The 19922-nt window shown below is 37.1% G+C and overlaps 1 protein-coding gene across 4 annotated transcripts in view; it reads left to right on the forward strand.

Annotated features, from left to right (window-relative positions):
* Positions 1-19922, forward strand: part of LOC123552200 (uncharacterized) — a 173674-nt gene that overhangs the window by 51044 nt on the left and 102708 nt on the right. For all 4 annotated transcript variants that reach the window (XM_053541721.1, XM_053541723.1, XM_053541722.1 and 1 more), the window contains exons 11-14: positions 34-168; positions 15906-16081; positions 17208-17434; positions 19546-19894. In XM_053541721.1, the coding sequence (XP_053397696.1) occupies positions 34-168; positions 15906-16081; positions 17208-17434; positions 19546-19894 (887 nt within the window). The remainder of the gene's footprint in view (positions 1-33; positions 169-15905; positions 16082-17207; positions 17435-19545; positions 19895-19922) is intronic.

Below are 19922 nucleotides of genomic sequence, written 5' to 3' on the forward strand. Positions count from 1 at the left end.
CTCAAAAAATACTTATTTTTTTATTTTTCTCAGACCATATCTTGGAAGAGGCCTCCATGTACTTGGCACAAGAAGAATTGATGAAAGGAATATGGATGATCCAATAAGAATTTTGTACCAGATGACTTCAGCACTGCAGTTCGTAGAAAAATTTAATCCAGTATTCAGGTAAGATTACTTGATCTTGATAAAGTTATCAAGGGTAAAAAAAAAAGGAAATGTCAACTTTTTAGCTACCCTATATCAAGGACAAGGGTGATTGATTGTGCTCAGCTTTTGGCTGCTGTCTGCTCATCCATTTGCCTGTCCTCTTCATGCTTTCAAATTGATACTTGTGTAGTTAGCAAGAATGTAGGTAACTGTAAACTTACTGATTCTCTTTTGTGACTAAAATAGTATATTGGACCCCCACCAGAGGGGCTTATCAGTTTTTATTTTGAAAAATTCCAATATTTTTTTGGTGATACCTTAGATGTTTTTACTTGTAGTATATGTTAGTGTTCCTAACCAAGTTTGTTCCAGAAAGACCAAAAGGGTCAAATTATCGGGTCACTATTGTGCTATAATTATAAGGAAATCTTAGCACAGATTTCACATATGTAAAAAAAAATGAACATGTTTTTTGAGTCGGCTAAACGCTTTCAAGCGTTTGACGAGTCCTTGCTATCGCCCGATTTCTCATTCATTAAATGGCCTCACAACACAGCGAAGTGATGTAGTTCCATTAGATTATCTTTAATTTCAAAGAGTTCATTGATCGAATGAAGTTCAGTTATGTCAATCCTATATGCTATGACCAATATACGATGTAATCTGTCAAATTTATGAATAAAGCCACGTATTTTCTTCCGCGGTAACTCATTAAGCATAAACACGCATAACGATTCTGCGGGATTTGGTAATACATTTGCGCATATGATTATGGTGACCAATTTTGTGCCCTTTTGTCACAAAATAGCAAATATGATGTTTACAAATTCAAATAAAAACTGCATATTAACTTATTAGCCAAATTATCCATTTGTTACCCTGTCCGTTTCAAAAAATAAGCTTTAAAGTCATTGCGCAAATAACAAATTTATTGCGATGTGCATTTTATGAATTGCACAAGCTTACCGTCCAAGCTTGCGTAACATCCAGCGAAAGACAAAATATAGTTCCAGAACATACTTCTAGTATTTTATTGAGTCGGGTACCTCTGAAAACATTGGAATGTCTCTTATCAAAGAGTTTACCACATCGATGAAATTAAATTATGACAGCTTCATTTTAAATGACCCGAATAAGATATGTGCAGTACGTTAATTCTTCCTCGAGATTTCGCGGATGAATCCTAACTACATTCTGGACACTTGCCGGCGAACACACGTGACTTGTTTATAACAACGCTTCTACGACTTTGCGTGGGTTGAATTTTGCAGTCAGTAAATGGATAAATTATCGGAAGAAGAAGCTCTTACTGGTTTGTTTAATTACTACTGATATTAAAAATGATTTTATTTCTTATTTTTCGAGAAATAAACAAATCGGCGAAACATTTAATTGTATTTTCTTGTAGTTTTTGAAATCGAAAGTAGATTGTCTATGTTTGGCTGCTTTGACGAAACGAAATAACTTTTTAGGAAAAGATTTAAATAAGAGGTAATTTAACCGTAAACTTTAATGTCAGATACTGCCAATTGCTGCTAAATGTCTTCGTATCATCACAATTTGTAAAACATATTGTTGAAACTGGAGATTGAGAGAAGTGTAATCGTATCCGGATATATCGATAATATTTTGGGTAAATATCGAGCTGTGTTATGAAATTTAAACATTCATGTAGCAGACATGATAGATATTATTGTAACAGAAATGATTCTGGAATTTATTTTTATAACACCTACATAGAATCTATATCAGACTCGTATTCTAGTCCTGAGGCATGATCTGAAAGTAAAAAGATGAAGTGACAGTCATTCTTCATACTTTGGATATTGTAATACTAAAAAGAATCTAGGTAATATTTAGAAATTGAAACATAAAATTTTCAGTTAAAAATCCTACCAAAGGCTGTATCAAGGGTCTACATATTCAAAAATTTCTTGTGGTGATACCCCAAACCCTTCTTACAGGAGGGGGTATCCTCCCACACCCTTCCCCCCATATTGCCACTTTACAGATTGATACAATTGCCCTTTTACCATCTGCCACAATGCCCATTTCGAACTCTGACTGCAATTTAAAGCGGGAAGAAACACCCCTTCCCACACCCACCCTGCTACCGACCACGTAAAATGGCTCAAACATTTTTCAGCCCAGTCTGGGCCTGTCTGTATACATGAATCAAAATGGATAATTGAAAGTGCATGGACTTCGGGATTACAGACATGATCTTGAAGGGGTTAACAGGTCTGAATTAGAATAAATGATGGTTTTAACTAAAAAAGAACTGCGTTTATTAATATCGGTTACACTATATATTGACACTATATATTGATACAGGTATCTCTAAACGCAAAAGTAAGTATACTTTAAATTGACACCACTTATGACATGATTGAACAAGACCTAACATATGACATCGTTATCGCCAGGCCCATTATCTGTAAAATAACTGAACAGTTCTTTCGTCCATCCGTTACAAATTGTATGTGGCAATCCGCGCTGTAAAATTTTAATATATAAATTGTTATATTCAAATTTTATCATGTGCGAATATACACCAGCCGATAATTGCCTCTATTGGCAATGCCGGAGGCAAATGTTTACTGGAAAAATATATATAGTCATGTGCAGTATCTTAGTGTCAGCTGTCAAATTGTAGTTTTTTTGTTTCTGCGAACCACTCTTCAATTTTAGAGAAATATATTGGCTTTAAATACTTGTATAATGTCAATCAAAGTTTTACTAGGCATCGACTGAATGTTCATTTCATTTATTGTACACAATCTCTGTTTGTCTAAAAACAAACTGAAACTGGTAGACTATACTACCAGTACATCAATCATTAGCCGACTCTCAGGCCCTTCAGGCCTTTGATTTTTTTATTGACAGTAAAATATATTTGTTTTGATGATAACTGGTGTCTTTGATTTATTGTACATGAACAGATGCAGGGTTTCAGAAATCTCATGTCCGGAGCCCGGGGACTACCAGAAAATTCTGTTGGACTACTAAATTTTTTTAGAGCGTGCCCGCCAGGCTACCTTGAAATTACATATCAAGTAGCCCGGAAATCAATAGTCTTCAAACATAATTTTGACAGTTGTCTATAATCCCCTTGTTTATCGGGAGATACACGCCCGAGGCATTAATTATCTTACCACCTACTGTCGCAGTCGGCAAACAATTAACCGTTTAATCGTACCCGGAGGCAAAGGTTTACAAACATGTGCACGTGAGATTTTAGACTGATCCAATATCATCAAAGTCGTTGATCCGTATAGTTACAATATGCAAACCAGTCTTAAAATTATGTCATTTTACCGCCACCTGCCAAAGTGTACTTTCGTTTTTGCTGACCTCACTATTTATTGAGCGATCCGAGGAGAGATATTTGGCTTTGAGGCAGTTCAGTGCTTACATCGAGTTTATGCTTTTCAATTTAAATACTTGCACAACAAAAAATCGACCATGATTTAGCAAAAATCGGCGAGTTCATGTCCGAAACTATACAGAATTTCGGCAAACATAGATTCGGATAAGTGAATACACGGTGCAAAGAAAGTGAGAGACTTTATTTACTCGGTTCTAGTCCTTTTATTAAACTAGGCACTAAAAGATGTTAAGAATCAGAGAGAATTATTTGTTAACTTTAAATAAGTTTATGAGATAAATTGCAATTCATACTGGCCTATGGAATTTGCAAGTTTATAAAAATTGATTGACATTCCTTTTATGATATTGTCATGTTGCAATAATTAACGGGAGAAGAATTCCCAGTTTAAATACATGTAGTTTTATTTTTTAAAAATGAAAAAAAAATGAGTAATGATAATTGCTATTTAAGAGAACAAAATCTATAAAAACATGTGCATATGGCAAAAATTATAGCATTCCATCCAACTTTAGTATACAAGCACTTAGTAAATAAACCAAAATGGTCATTGACAAATAAACTTAAATGTTTGGGCTACTAGACAAAAATATTGGTAGCCCAATAGGCTACCAATAAATTTGCAAATTTCTGAAACCCTGACAGATGCCAAATGCTATGCAAAATTGAAAACAATGTTTAACTTGATAAGTCCAACAATAATATGATAAAGTCTTTTTACGTAGGTATTTAATACTGTAGAAATGAACATTACTTATTTGTCATCTTTAATTCTGAGAGATGGTACTGAAACCATACAAAAAGGATAATTTCAAGGAAGCATTTTTCTTGGAACCTTTTTACATGTCAGTGTGGTTTTTTAAGGTGAGAAAATGTTGTCATCATTTAGTTCAAAGGTCAATAGTGTGATTTATTTTCTCTCCATAACTCTGCCTTTCACAGAGGGATATTGCTATTACTTGGTACAAGTCTTCCCTATAACACTAAGAAGTGTTAAATACAAAGCCTAGCTCAAAGGTTTAAGTCACACTGGTAAGTCAAAGGTAAACAGTGTCTGTTTGATGTCCGCTTCATAAGACTGACAGCAGTTTTCTGTCAAGGAATTTTAATATTAAAATGATGATTTGCATAGATGTTTCCCAAAATGAGAAGATTTTATATCAATACCTCTTTCACAAGGCCCACCCGCTTAGCTCGATAGGGAGAGCACAGATCTATGGATCAATGGGTTATGAGTTTGCTCTCTTTTTGAAGCGTATGTTCTACATGACGATTTGATAATAGACATTGCATCCAGAGTCATTTTATCCTCCATAGAGGTGCGCGGTATTACCGGTATACCGGTAACCGTGGTACCATCTTCCCATGGTACGATACCGCGGTACCATCGGGGAATACCGGTATTTTATCAACATTATCCCTTCTTTTGTTTATTTTTAATTTACATTGTCTATGTAGCCTTCCGTAACAGCAATTGACACCATGCATGATTTTCTGATTTATTTCTCTGGAATTCCCATGCTACTATTATTAGTTTCCAAAAATAACCACCCAATGGTGCAATTGAACATGCGAACATGTATGATCGACCGCGTGATCCCCAATCAAAACCTTCGAAAAACCTCCAGATTATTCCGTATAGATGGATGACGTCATGGGCGCACTTGTTTTTACTTTGAGTCTGGTAAATTCGGCGAGTCCCAACTTCTTGTTTAAATGATGATAGTTTAAAATATCCCAGTATGTATTTGCACGTATTAAAAAAGAAATAAATAGTATGGAAAATGTTGTCGAAATTTATTATTTTTTGTTTGAAAACGATCTGATGAAGCCTTCATAAACGTTACTGGTTTATCAAACGGGTGCACGAATCGAACTTCAAACAAGCGCGACCTATATACATGTGACCCAGTGCTTCCCTAGAGACAATATGGCGTCTTCCGACGAATACACGCTAGTAAAAAATACTAAGGGTCATTAATCTAACTAGTCATTAGTCAAGTTAATATTCCAGTGTATTTTTTTCTTTAATTCTAGTCAAGTAACTAGTCTTCGTTGTTGCTCATAATAAATTAAGTATTTCTGAGAGTTTTTCAATATTTTTATAACCACTACCATAGCTGTAAGTCTTACGATAAATATGGTGGTATACCGTGGTATATACCGCGGTAATTAGGAAAAAACCGTGGTATACCGTGGTATTTTTTTCAAGGCGGTACCCAGCCCTAATCCTCCACCTCTGAATCATGTGCGTAAGTTGGCAGTTGCTTGTGGAGTACAGGCTAGTACTGGTACAGAATCCAAGAACACTGATTTGGACTTAAGTAACAGGGTTCACACAGACTTGAAAACTCCTTGAATTTTAAGCTGCTAGATGAAAAGTGTTTGAATTTGCAAAAACCTCCTTTAAACTCCTTGAATTCGTTTCTTGCCTTGAAAACTCCTTGAAAAGTGCTTGATTTTATGATAAAAGTCCTTGAATTTCCTTCTTCAGAAATTTGGGTCAGCTTCATAAAAATAGATCGTAAAAGACGCATCGGTATACGTACGCATCGCCATGTTTTATGTCTAAATAACTTATGTGTACAGAACGATACGGGTTTTAGACAGACTGGGACTAGGAAAAAATACGACGTGTAAAAATTACGGACACCATTTCCGTTTACCGATATTGGCATACAGACACTAAATAGAAAAATGGCGCAAAAAAAAGGGTAGTCGATAATGGCGGATACAAATAGTCCTCAGTTTTTTTGCTGTGTAGAGCTATTTTCCTTATTTTCTTTGAAAATTTTTTGATAAAATCACATGACAGGTCTATACTTGACATGTAGATAGCATTTTGATAATGAAATAACAACATGACAAAATTGTTCATGGAAACTTAGATCATACACCACCAGTATAATTTGGGGTCTTATTTTTTAGCTGATTTTGCAGTTTGTGTGTTTGACTGAAATTATTTTTCTTGCATCAAACATAACCCCCACTTTTCTTTTGATTTTTATTTAGCACTTACAGTATTCTTCAAGAAAATGTAGGTTACAGTCTTTTAAAATGGGTCCTGATGTGTGCTGCGGCCATTGGAAATAGGTCAATTTTATATAGAATAAAGAACAACAACTATTTAGTGTGTTATAACCTATTGAAGAAAATGTCGTGTATTTTCAACAAACAAGTGGCTTGTATCCTATCCATGGCTGGTCGAGCATGAATACAAATGGAGAGCCATGTGCAAATATTGCAACAAAGTTATTATACCCCCACAAAACGAAGTTTGGGGGTGGTATATAGGAGGGAGCTTGTCTGTCGGTTGATCGGTCCGTTGGTTTTCATGGTTTCCGTACGATAACTCATGAAAGGCTTGACCGATTTAAATAATTTTTGGTACAAGGATGTAACCGTATAAAATACAGGTCAAGTTCGACTTTGGGGTCAGTAGGTCAAAGGTCAAGGTCACTGTGACTCGGAACAGTTAAACGGTTTCCGGATGATAACTTGAGAATGCTTGGGTCTAGGATCATCATTTTTTGTACACAGGTGTAACATCATGAAATACAGGTCAAATTCGACTTTGAGGTCAGTAGGTCAAAGGTCAAGGTAAAAGTGACTTGGAACAGTTATTTGGTTTCTGGTTGATAACTTGAGAACTCTTGGGTCTAGGATCATAATTTTTTTTTTGTACAGGGATGTAACATGATAAAATACAAGTCAAGTTCGACTTTGAAGTTAGAAGGTCAAAGGTCAAGGTCACAATGACACGAAACAGTCAAAAAGTTTCTGGATGATAACTTGAGAACGCTTGGGCCTAGCATCATGAAAATTGATAGAGAGTTTGGTTATGACCAGCTGATGACCCCTTATGATTTTGAGGTCAGTAGGTCACAGGTCAAGGTCACAGTGACCTGGAACATTTAAAATAGTTTTCGGACAATAACTTCAGAATACTTTGGACTTGGATCACGAAACTTCATAGTGAGGTTGGTCATGACCAGCAGATGATCCTTATTAATTTTGAGTTCCAAAGGTTAAAGGTCAGAGTGACCCAGAACATTTAAACCTTTTCCGGACAATAACTTGAGAACGCTTGGGCCGAGGATCATGAAACTTCATAGGGAGGTTGGTCATGACCAGCAGATGACCTGTACTGATTTTAAGATCAGTAGGTCAAAGGTCAAGCAAGTTCGGCTTTAAAATTGGCTTAGCTCTGTGACAAGGCTGTATTGTGGGGGTATAATTCGTCACTCATGTGACAACTCTAGTTGACATTAGTTCAATGGGTGAATCGGCGCTGAAATCGCACGTCAAGTCTGAGAAGCACAAGAAAAATGTACCTGATCGAGAGTCACCCAGGGCCACTCTTGATATGTTTACTATTTCACCTCCGCCCCAGCAGCCAGAGGCACCTAATCGTGTCGAAAATAATAGTGTGAAACGTTTTGTTAACAAGAAAGACATATTAAAATCTGAGGTTTTGTGGATTTTGCAAACTGTGGTAACTCATTGTAACCGTAGGCATGCAAAAGAAAAAAGAGAAATTATAATGAACTGTCTGAAAAATTGGATCAAAAATTAGAACAATTAAAGAAAACTTGTTCTTATATGACATGATAAGTCACTGTTGATGTAAGAAATGTTGATTAATTGTTTGCCAGTCATTTTGTGTGTAATAAAGTGTTGATCAATTGCAAATTGGAACTTTTACAGAAAAAACTATCTTATATGACGTGATAGTCATTTTGGATGTAAGAAGTGTTCATCAATTGTTAGCCAGTCATTTTGTGTGTAATAAGTGCTTGTTCAATTTTTTGCTTATCCTTGAAAACTTAATAAAAGTCCTTGAAAACTCCATGAATTTTTTGTTAGTCTGGCTGTATGAACACTGAGTAAATTGTAAATTTTTATTTTGGTGTATTTTCATAGGAATAACTTCCTTAAATGTTATGAAATATTTTTATGCCCCCAGCATCTACTGATGCGGGAGGCATATAGTGATTGTCCGTCCGTTCGTTCATCCGTCCGTACGAGGTTAACCAAATGGGACCGTTTCGTCTAGCATCAATACCCCTTTAATAGAATGACTTGATACTAATGCAGATGTAACCTGTGACCATTCCTCATCTTCAGACATCACCTGACCTCAGTTTTACCTTGACCTTGACCTCATTTTAGACTTAGGTTGCTTTATATGGGCCATCTCTTGGTTAACCAAATGGGACCGTTTCGTCTAGCATCAGTACCCCTTACAAGAATGAATTGATACTAATACAGATGTAAACTATGACCATTCCTCATCTTCAAACATCACCTGACCTCAGTTTGACCTTTACCTCGTTTTGGACTTAGGTGCAAAATCTATCAACAAGGATGCCCCCAGTGGATGCCACTGGGGGCATCAAGCATTTCTTGAATGCAGCTCCTTGTTTATTACATTTTTAGCTCATCTAAACTTTGTTCAGGGTGATGTATTGGTATAGGTGGATGGTAAGGTGTAGCCTTTATCTGTCATTCTGTGTCAACATTTTTACTTTAACATCTTCTTTTCTGAAACTATTGGTCAGAATTGCACCGAAGTTAGTCTGTAGCATCCAGGCATGGACCTCTCTCAAGTTTATTCAGCTGCTTCTGCTTGGCCTCTTTTAGGGACTGCAAGACCTAAAAATAGAAAAATCTTTAAATGACATCTTCTCATGAACCATTTGATTGCACACAAAACATACATAAAGTTCCAAGGTTAAGGTCACACTTAGTGGTCATAGATCGAATCGCTAGCTGCAAATTTGTGTCCACTTAATGTTTGTTTTTTTCATCATCAAGACAATCATGCAGGGAGCTCAACCCAGGTCACTAGGCCCAAGGTCAAGGTCAGAGGTCATGATCATATCATTCTGTATCAAAACAGCATCTGAGGGTATTAATAGCTTTTAGTGAAAGCTGCAGTTTATATACACCACTGACAGATATCAGATCATTAGCTCATGCTTCAGTTGAAATATGTAGTCCCCTTCCAGCAGGTATTTTATGGCATTACTTCATCCACTTGTTAGCTCACCTGAGCAATGCTCAGGTGAGATTTCTGATCGCTCGATGTCCGGAGTCTGTCTGTCGTCTGTCGTCCGTCAACATTTAGCTTGTGTATGCGATAGAGTCTGTATTTTTCAACTGATCTTCATGAAATTTGGTCAGAATGATTACCTTGATGAAATCTAGGCCAAGTTTGAAAATGGGTCATCTAGGATCAAAAACTAGGTCACTAGTTCAAATCAAGGAAAAACCTTGTGTATGCGATAGAGGCTGTATTTTTCAATTGATCTTCATGGATTTTGGTCAGAATGATAACCTTGATAAAATCTAGGCCGAGTTCGAAAATGGGTCATCTGGGGTCAAAAACTAGGTCACTAGGTCAAATCAAGGAAAAACCTTGTGTATGCGATAGAGGCTGTATTTTTCAATTGATCTTCATGAAATTTAGTCAGAATGATTACCTTGATGAAATCTAGGCCGAGGTTGAAAATGGGTTATCTGGGCTCAAAAACTAGGTCACTAGGTCAAATCAAGGAAAAACCTTGTGTATGCGATAGAGGCTGTAATTTTCAATTAATCTTCATGAATTTTGGTCAGAATGATAACCTTGATGAAATCTAGGCCGAATTCGAAAATGGGTCATCTGGGGTCAAAAACTAGGTCACTAGGACAAATCAAGGAAAAACCTTGTGTATGCGATAGAGGCTGTATTTTTCAATTGATCTTCATGAATTTTGGTCAGAATGATTATCTTGATGAAGTCTAGGCCGAGTTCGAAAATGGGTCATCTGGGGACAAAAACTAGGTCACTAGGTCAAATCAAAGAAAAACCTTGTGTATGGGAAAGAGGCTGTATTTTTCAACTGATCTTCATGAAATTTAGTCAGAATGATTACATTGATAAAATCTAGGCAGAGTTTGAAAATGGGTCATCTAGGGTCAGAAACTAGGTCACTAGGTCAAATCGAAGAAAAACATTGTGTATGCAATAGAGGCTGTATTTTTCAATTAATCTTCATGAACTTTGGTCAGATTTTTGTCTTGATGAAATCTAGGTCGAGTTTGAATATGGTTTATCTGAGATCAAAAACTAGGTCACTAGGTCAAATTAAAGAAAAAACTTGTGTATGCGATAGAGGCTGTGTTTTTCAGTTGATTTTTATGAAATTTGGTCAGGATGTTTGCCTTGATTAAATCTAGGATAAATTTGAATATGGGTCATCTTGAGTCAAAAACTAGGTCACTAGGTCAAATCAAAAAAAAAAATTGTGTATGTGATAGAGGCTGTATTTTTCAATTGATCTTCATGAATTTTGGTCGGAATGATTGCCTTTATGAAATCTAGGCCAAGTTCGAAAATGGGTCATCTAGGATCAAAAACTAGGTCACTAGGTCAAATTAAAGAAAAACCTTGTGTATGCGATAGAGACTGTATTTTTCAATTGATCTTCATTAAATTTGGTCAGAATGATTGCCTTGATAAAATCTAGGTCGAGTTTGAACATGGGTCATCTAGGGTCAAAAACTAGGTCAAATTAAAGAAAAATCTTGTGTATGCGATAGAGACTGTATTTTTCAATTGATTTTTAATGGAATTTGGTCAGGATGATTGCCTTAATGAAATCTAGGTCGACTTTGAATATGGGTCATCTGGGGTCAGAAACTAGGTCACTTGGTCAAATCAAAGAAAAAACTTGTGTATGTGATAGAAGCTGTATTTTTCAATTGATCTTCATGAATTTTGGTCAGAATGATTGCCTTGATAAAATCTAGGTCGAATTTGAACATGGGTCATCTAGGGTCAAAAACTAGGTCACGAGGTCATATCTAAGAAAATGCTTGTTTAATCTCAAGAGACCAATTTTTTGGTCCAGTCTTCAGAATGTTTGTTTCCATGAAATCACTAGGTCAAACATGTTTAACACTGTTATGGTGTGTTTCTTAGGTGAGCGACCTAGGGCCATCTTGGCCCTCTTGTTTTTAGCTCACCTGAGCAATGCTCAGGTGAGTTTTTGTGATCGCTCGATGTCCGGCATCTGTCGTCTGTCTGTCATCTGTCAACATTTAGCTTGTGTATGCGATAGAAGCTGTATTTTTCAACTGATCTTCATGAAATTTTGTCAGAATTATTACCTTGATGAAATCTAGGCCAAGTTCGAAAATGGATTATCTGGGCTCAAAAACTAGGTCACTAGGTCAAATCAAGGAAAAACCTTGTGTATGCGTTTCAGTTGATCTTCATGAATTTTGGTCAGAATGATAACCTTGATGAAATCTAGGCCGAATTCAAAAATGGGTCATCTGGGGTCAAAAACTAGGTCACTAGGACAAATCAAGGAAAAACCTTGTGTATGCGATAGAGGCTGTATTTTTCAATTGATCTTCATGAATTTTGGTCAGAGTGATAATCTTGATGAAATCTAGGCCAAGTTCGAAAACAGGTCAACTGGGATCAAAAACTAGGTCACTAGGTCAAATCAAAGAAAAACCTTGTGTATGCAATAGAGGCTGTATTTTTCAATTGATCTTCATGAATTTTGGTCAGAATGATTACCTTGATGAAATCTAGGCCAAGTTCAAAAACGGGTCATCTGGGGTCAAAAACTAGATCACTAGGTCAAATCAAAGAAAAACCTTGTGTATGCAATAGAGACTGTATTTTTCAATTGATCTTCATGAATTTTTGGTCAGGATGATTACCTTGATGAAATCTAGGCCAAGTTCGAAAATGGGTCATATGGGGTCAAAAACTAGGTCACTAGGTCAAATCAAAGAAAAACCTTGTGTATGCGATAGAGGTTGTATTTTTCAATTGATCTTTCTGAAATTAAGTCAGAATGATTGCCTTGATTAAATCTAGGTCAAGTTTGAATATGGGTCATCTTGAGTCAAAAAGTAGGTCACTAGGTCAAATCAAAGAAGAACCTTGTGTATGCGATAGAGGCTGTATTTATGTCTCCGCCAGGAGACATATTGTTTTTGCCCTGTCTGTCCGTCCTTCCGTCCGTCCGTCCGTACGTCACACTTCATTTCCGAGCAATAACTGGAGAACCATTTGACCTAGAACCTTCAAACTTAATAGGGTTGTAGGGCTGCTGGAGTAGACGACCCCTATTGTTTTTGGGGTCACTCCGTCAAAGGTCAAGGTCACAGGGGCCTGAACATTGAAAACCATTTCCGATCAATAACTAGAGAACCACTTGACCCAGAATGTTGAAACTTCATAGAATGATTGGTCATGAAGAGTAGATGACCCCTATTGATTTTGGGGTCACTCCGTCAAAGATCAAGGTCACAGGGGCCTGAACATTGAAAACCATTTCCGATCAATAACTAGAGAACCACTTGACCCAGAATGTTGAAACTTCATAGGATGATTGATCATGAAGAGCAGATGACCCGTATTGATTTTGGGTCACTCCGTCAAAGGTCAAGGTCACAGGGGCCTGAACATTGAAAACCATTTCCGATCAATAACTAGAGAACCACTAGACCCCGAATGTTGAAACTTCATAGGATGATTGGTCATGTAGAGTAGATGACCCCTATTGATTTTGGGGTCACTCCGTCAAAGGTCAAGGTCACAGGGACCTGAACATTGAAAACCATTTCCCATCAATAACTAGAGAACTACTTGACCCAGAATGTTGAAACTTCATAGGATGGTTGGTCATAAAGAGTAATTGACCCCTATTGATTTTGGGTCACTCCGTCAAAGGTCAAGGTCACAGGGGCCTGAACATTGAAAACCATTTCCGATCAATAACTAGAGAACCACTAGACCCCGAATGTTGAAACTTCATAGGATGATTGGTCATGTAGAGTAGATGACCCCTATTGATTTTGGGGTCACTCCGTCAAAGGTCAAGGTCACAGGGACCTGAACATTGAAAACCATTTCCCATCAATAACTAGAGAACTACTTGACCCAGAATGTTGAAACTTCATAGGATGGTTGGTCATAAAGAGTAATTGACCCCTATCGATTTTGGGGTCACTCCATCAAAGGTCAAGGTCACAGGGGCCTGAACATGGAAAACCATTTCCGATCAATAACTAGAGAACCACTTGACCCAGAATGTTGAAACTTCATAGCATGATTGTACATGCAAAGTAGATGACCCCTATCAATTTTGGGGTCACTCCATTAAAGGTCAAGGTCACAGGGGCCTGAACATTGAAAACCATTTCCGGTCAATAACTTGAGAACCACTTGACCCGGAATGTTGAAACTTAATAGGATGATTGGTCATGCAGAGTAGATGACCCCTAACGATTTTGGGGTCACTCTGTGAAAGGTCAAGGTCACAGGGGCCCAAACATTGAAAACCATTTCCGGTCAGTAACTTGAGAACCACTTGACCCAGAGTGATGAAACTTCATAGGATGATTGGTCATGCAGAGTAGATGACCCCAAACGATTTTAGGGTCACTCTGTTAAAGGTCAAGGCCACAGGGGCCTGAACATGGAAAACCCTTTCCAATCAATAACTTGAGAACCTCTCGACCCAGAATGTTGAAACTTTATAGGATGATTGTTCATGCAGAGTAAATGACCCCTATTGTTTTTGGGGTCACTCCGTTAAAGGTCAAGGTCACAGGGGCCTGAACATTGATAACCAGTTCCGATCAATAACTTGAGAACAACTTGACCCAGAATGTTGAAACTTCATAGGATGATTGAACATGCAGAGTAGATGACCCCTATTGATTTTGGGGTCAGTCTATTAAAGGTCAAGGTCACAGTGGCCTGTTCATGTAAAATTAATTTTTGGAAATAACTTGAGAACCACTTGACCTACAATGTTGAAACTTAATAGGATGATTGGACATGCAGAGTAGATGACCCCTATTTATTTTGAGGTCACTTGATCAAAGGTCAAGATCACAGGAGCCTGAACAGTGACTTGAGAACCACTAGGCCAAGAGTGTTGAAATTTAGCGGGATGACTGGACATGCCAAGTAGATGATCCCTATTGCAGCCAACCATCAGTGTCTCTTTGACTTTCGCTCCTGACCCCTATTGACTTCTTGCCTATAGGACTTTGCATTGGGGGAGACATGCGCTTTTTTACAAAAGCATTTTCTAGTTTTCAATTCATCTTCTTGGAATTTGGTCAGAATAATTGCCTTGATGAAATCTAGGTTGAGTTTGATTATGGGTCATCTGGGGTCACAAAATAGGTCACTAGGTCAAATCAAAGAAAAACCTTGTGTATGCGATAGAGGCTGTATTTTTCAATTGATCTTCATGAAATTTGGTCAGAATGATTGCCTTGATGAAATCTAGGTAAAGTTCAAATATGGGTCATCTGGGGTCAAAAACTAGGTCACTAGGTCAAATCAAAGGAAAACCTTGTGTATGCAATAGAGGCTGTATTTTTCAATTGATCTTCCTGAAATTAAGTCAGAATGATTGCCTTGATGAAATCTAGGTAGAATTTGAATATGGGTCATCTAGGGTCAAAAACTAGGTCACTAGGTTAAATCAAAGAAAAACCTCGCGTATGTGATAGAGGTTGTATTTTTTAACTGATCATGAAATTTTGTCAGAATGATAGCCTTGGTGAAATCTAGGTCAAGTTCGAATATGGGTCGTCTGGGTTCAAAAACTAGGTCACTAGGTCAAATCAAGGAAAAACCTTGTGTATGCATTAGGGGCTGCATTTTACACTGGATTTTCATAAATTTGGTCAGAATGGTTGCCTTGATGAAATCTAGGTCAAGTTCAAATATGGTTAATCTGGGATCAAAGAAAAACCTTGTGTATGCAATAGAGGCTGTATTTTTCAGTTGATCTTCATTAAATTTGGTCAGAATGATAGCCTTGATTAAATCTAGGTCAAGTTCGAATATGGGTCATCTGGGATCAAAAACTAGGTCACTAGGTCAAATCAAAGAAAATATTTGTTTATACCCAAGATTTTTGCTCCAGTTTCTAATGATAATTGGTCAGAATATTTTTTTCCATGAAATCACTAAGTCCAACATGTTTACACTGTTATGGTGTGTTTCTCAGGTGAGCAACCAAGGGCCATCTTGGCCCTCTTGTTATATAATTGGAGCTTTCACAAAATTCAACAGAATGGATAGAAGTTTGTTTCTGTGTCTGTGATCCCCTTGCAAAATACTACAAAATTTCAGGGAACAACTGACAAGATCTATTTCCTGAATCATATTGAATATAAGCATGTTATGTATAAACATCACTGACAAATGTCAGATCATTACGTTATGCTGCCACTTGTACTGTACTTGCTCAAAGTCATTGTTCCTTCTTTTTTCTTACATTATTGAACTTCAGCCTTAGTCATACATTTGTTTGTTTTGATATAATTTCAGGGAGACTGTGTGTGTACACCTAGACCTTAAGTCTAGGAATGTTAACATTATTCTAGACTACAACCAAAATGCAGGACTGATAGACTTTGGTCTAGCCAGGGAAATAAATGAAACAGACACCAGTTTAAACCTGCCAGAACCGAAAGTTCCAAAATTTTACTTTGATTGGAGTATGGGTATGTTTAATTTTCACATTATCTGGACATCTGGTTAAAATTGGACTAGGATGTACTAGTTCACATTGCAAAAGAAATCAACTTGATTAAAGTATGTGTTATGATTTTTTATTACATCAAGCCCATTTGTTATCTAGTTATGTGAACTTAATAAATATGGGGTTCATTTCAAAAGCAGAGACTGATATTGTATTGTATTCTGCATCAATTATTATACACCTATTGTTAGCTATTAGTCAAAACTGCTGCTAGATTTTAGAAGGACTGAACGCAAGCTGTTCAACAAAATTAAATGTTTTATTATACGAAATGCTGGTGGTGAAAAAAATTAGAAACAAAAAATTCAAAGGGTTTAGTCTAACAGTCAATCAAAGCACCATTTGTTGATAGTGGATTATAGTAGCCAAAAATCAAAATCAAATGTATGTGTACGTTTACAAATTGTAAATCCTGTTTGGGCACAGATAGTGATATGTAGTCATTACTCATTAGGATGGTTGCAACTTTTAAAGAAAATAGAGGGGCCTCCGTGGCCGAGTGGTTAAGGTCGCTGACTTCAAATCACTTGCCCCTCATCGATGTGGGTTCGAGCCTTACTTGGGGCGTTGAATTCTTCATGTGAGGAAGCCATCCAGCTGGCTTACGGAAGGTCGGTGGTTCTACGCAGGTGCCCGCTTGTGATGAAATAATGCACGGAGGGGCACCTCGGTACTTCCTCCATCATTAAAAGCCGGAAAGTCGCCATATGACCTATCATATGTCGGTGTGACGTTAAATCCAACAAAAAAAAGGAAGAAAATAGATGGCGTGGTGGGTGGGGGGCGGGGAGGATTATAGTTTTAATAGTATAAAATCTTACCAGAAGCTCTGTATAAAGTACTCCTGGCTTAAGTATAACAAGTATAGAAACCCCTGAAATTGTTATTACAAGTGCCTTCAGTATCATGCACTTTGCTTCAAAACCTACATGTACAATGACTAATATTTAAAAGGAGTTTCTCAGATTTGTAACTGATGACAACTATAAATAAAGTTGGGTAAATTTAGAGAGAGGTTAGTTCCAGATCAGACAGATACAGTACAATGCATGAACCTTTCCTAAGTTCTTTTTTATCATTCTTTTCAGTGGACAGTTCCTTTCCTTGCTCTGAATTTCTTCACTTCGTTCCAGAACCAGTGGAGAATAGTTCCCTGAAAAATGGATTTTCCAAACTTGTTGGAGAGTTTGATGTTGGAGCAAATGTTCTGAAAGCAGGCCATTCAGAACTTGTAGATGGGCTTGTTGCTGGAAAAGAATTTTTGATACAGTTGAATAGAAAAGAGGAAAGTCTGTCACTGCTTAGAGAATGCGTGGTAAGTGTTTCCTTTGATAGATTCCTAAATAGTATTTTGAATTTACCAGAGAAATAGTGAGGTTCAGGCTCTCATTTTGGTATATTGTCATTGTATGATACCCCTTTTTCAAAACGTGTCACTTACCATAGCACTTCTTACACGTATCTTACAAGTTTCATTATGCATATCTGGAGTTTCATTGTGTCCCCCCCACACCACTCCCCATAAATACATATTGTTTTTTGCCCTGTCCATCCCACTTCATTTATGATCAATAATTGGTGAACCATTTCACTTAGAACCTTCAAACTTAATAGGGTGATAGGACTTATGGAGTAAATGACCCTTATTGTTTTGTGGGTCACACCATCAAAGGTCAAGGTCACAGGGGCCCATTTCATCAATAATTTGAGAATTACTTTACCCAGAATGTAGAAACTTCATAGGATGATTGGACATGCACAGTAGTTGACCCCAAGTGATTTTGGGGTCACCTCACCAAAGGTTAAGATCACAGGGGGCAGAACATGGAAAATTGTTTCTGATCAATAACTGGAGAACTATTAGACCAAGAACCTTCAACAAAAGCTTTCCTACCAGGTTTGTTCAATTTGGATCTCTTGTGCCATCAGAGGTCAAAGTTTCACATAGAGCTTTATGAAAAAAGAACTAGAAAAAAAAAGAATATTTATAGTATGTCTGTCTCTTTGTTTGATTCATGGCTTACTTTTCAGGGTTCACAAAGGCTTCAAAAGTGCTTGAAAATGAAGGGGTGTCTTGAAAAGTCCTTGAAAATCAATTTCATCTTGAAATGTACTTGAGAATCATTGAATAGCCTTGAAAAATACTTGATTTTCAATTATTTCTGCCTGTGTTGCTCAGAATTCTTGCAAAACAATGCAGACTGGCAATTCAGAGTGCTCAGAAGAGAAGCTGCGAACGTGAACACTGTATTTTGCAGGACTTCCTAGTTATTTCTGGTATAAAATAGCTTAGAAGGAAAGTTGGTTGTATTTGATAAGTGTTACCTCCCTTGCGGATGTGGAAAAACAGCACCTTCTTTTTTACCTAAAAATTGGTTGTTTTTTGCATGTTTTATGGTTTGTCAGTATGGGAAACTGTGTTTTCAATCGGGAATGGTCCAATACTTATTCCTAGGTGAGGGAATATGATGAAAAATCCGAAGTGTATTGCTGATCCTGCAAAAAAGAAATTGACATTGCTGGGATGGGTGAAAGTGCCTTACGATCTCGTGCTAAAGGAGACAAGCACAGGAAGATAGAGAAGTCCATGACTGGGATGTTTGCTAACTACTTTAACAAAGGATTAGATACTCCTAAATGCAAAATAGAAAACAAAACTCACTTGTCAGCATCTGAAGTTACGATCCCCCACCCACTCCTGTCACTTCAGCCTCAAATGCTGCTGGCCCGTCATGTACACCTATGTCAAGTTATGTGTCAAAAAATGATGTTTTGAAAGCAGAAATTATGTGGACATTAGGTACTATTATGAAACATTCATCATATAAGTCCAATAAGGAAACAAACTGCTACACACTTTCTCAGACTTTCAGTGACGTTGTTCAGCTAGTGTTCTCAAAGAATTCTGCTATGCAGGGAATATTAAATGATGAATCTTTATGTACACTTCCTCAGACAAAAAAGCATCAACCTCTTTGGCAGATACAATATATTGACTAAAGGTTAGGGTTAGGTTTAAAGTAGGTTTATTAGTGTACAGGAAAGGTGGATACGGTAATCAGACCAAAGTGTTGACGCAAAGCGATATCCAGATTCTGAACTACTACACAATTTCTCAGACTTTCAGTGACATTGTTCAGCTAGTGTTCTCCAAGAATTTTGCTGTACAGGGAATATTAAATGCTTCATATTTGAAAATTTAAGTATTCTCCCTTACTTAAAGAAGGCCTTGAAAATACCTTATGCTGTCCTTGAAAAGTCCTTGAATTTTGCCAGAGCTTGCCTGTATGAACCCAGGTTTTCCTGGACATATTCAAATTATGCAACTATTCCTTCATATTTAGTCACTATTCAGAACTGGGTCTCTATTTTAAGATAGATTATAAAAGAACAAGTAAAATATACTGACAGTTTTTATTGTTTCAGTATCTCTTTAGAGATCAGCATGAATGGAATGAACTTGTTGTGCACGTGGTGATGAGTGGGGGTGAAAAAACATATGAACAGTTTAAATGTTTTCTAAAGCAGACAAATCAGGATACTCTTCTTCAGTATTTGACTCAGTTGGAAGACAGGTTCTATCGCAAAAGGTATGACAAGTATCTGAAGAAAACAACAGATGATTCTACATTCATCAAAAGGACACTGACAGAAGTACAAAATACATGGGTGAGATTTGAAGGTGAGCCCTTAACTGAGGTGCAACAAACACTGAAGGGAAGGCAACTGGCTTTACTCTCAACTGGCAGATTGCAGAATTACGGCGATTCCGGAGGTACAATGCATTTACTTTATTACACTGT

Source organism: Mercenaria mercenaria, chromosome 4 (genome assembly GCF_021730395.1).
Source record: "Mercenaria mercenaria strain notata chromosome 4, MADL_Memer_1, whole genome shotgun sequence".
Lineage (NCBI taxonomy): Eukaryota > Metazoa > Mollusca > Bivalvia > Venerida > Veneridae > Mercenaria > Mercenaria mercenaria.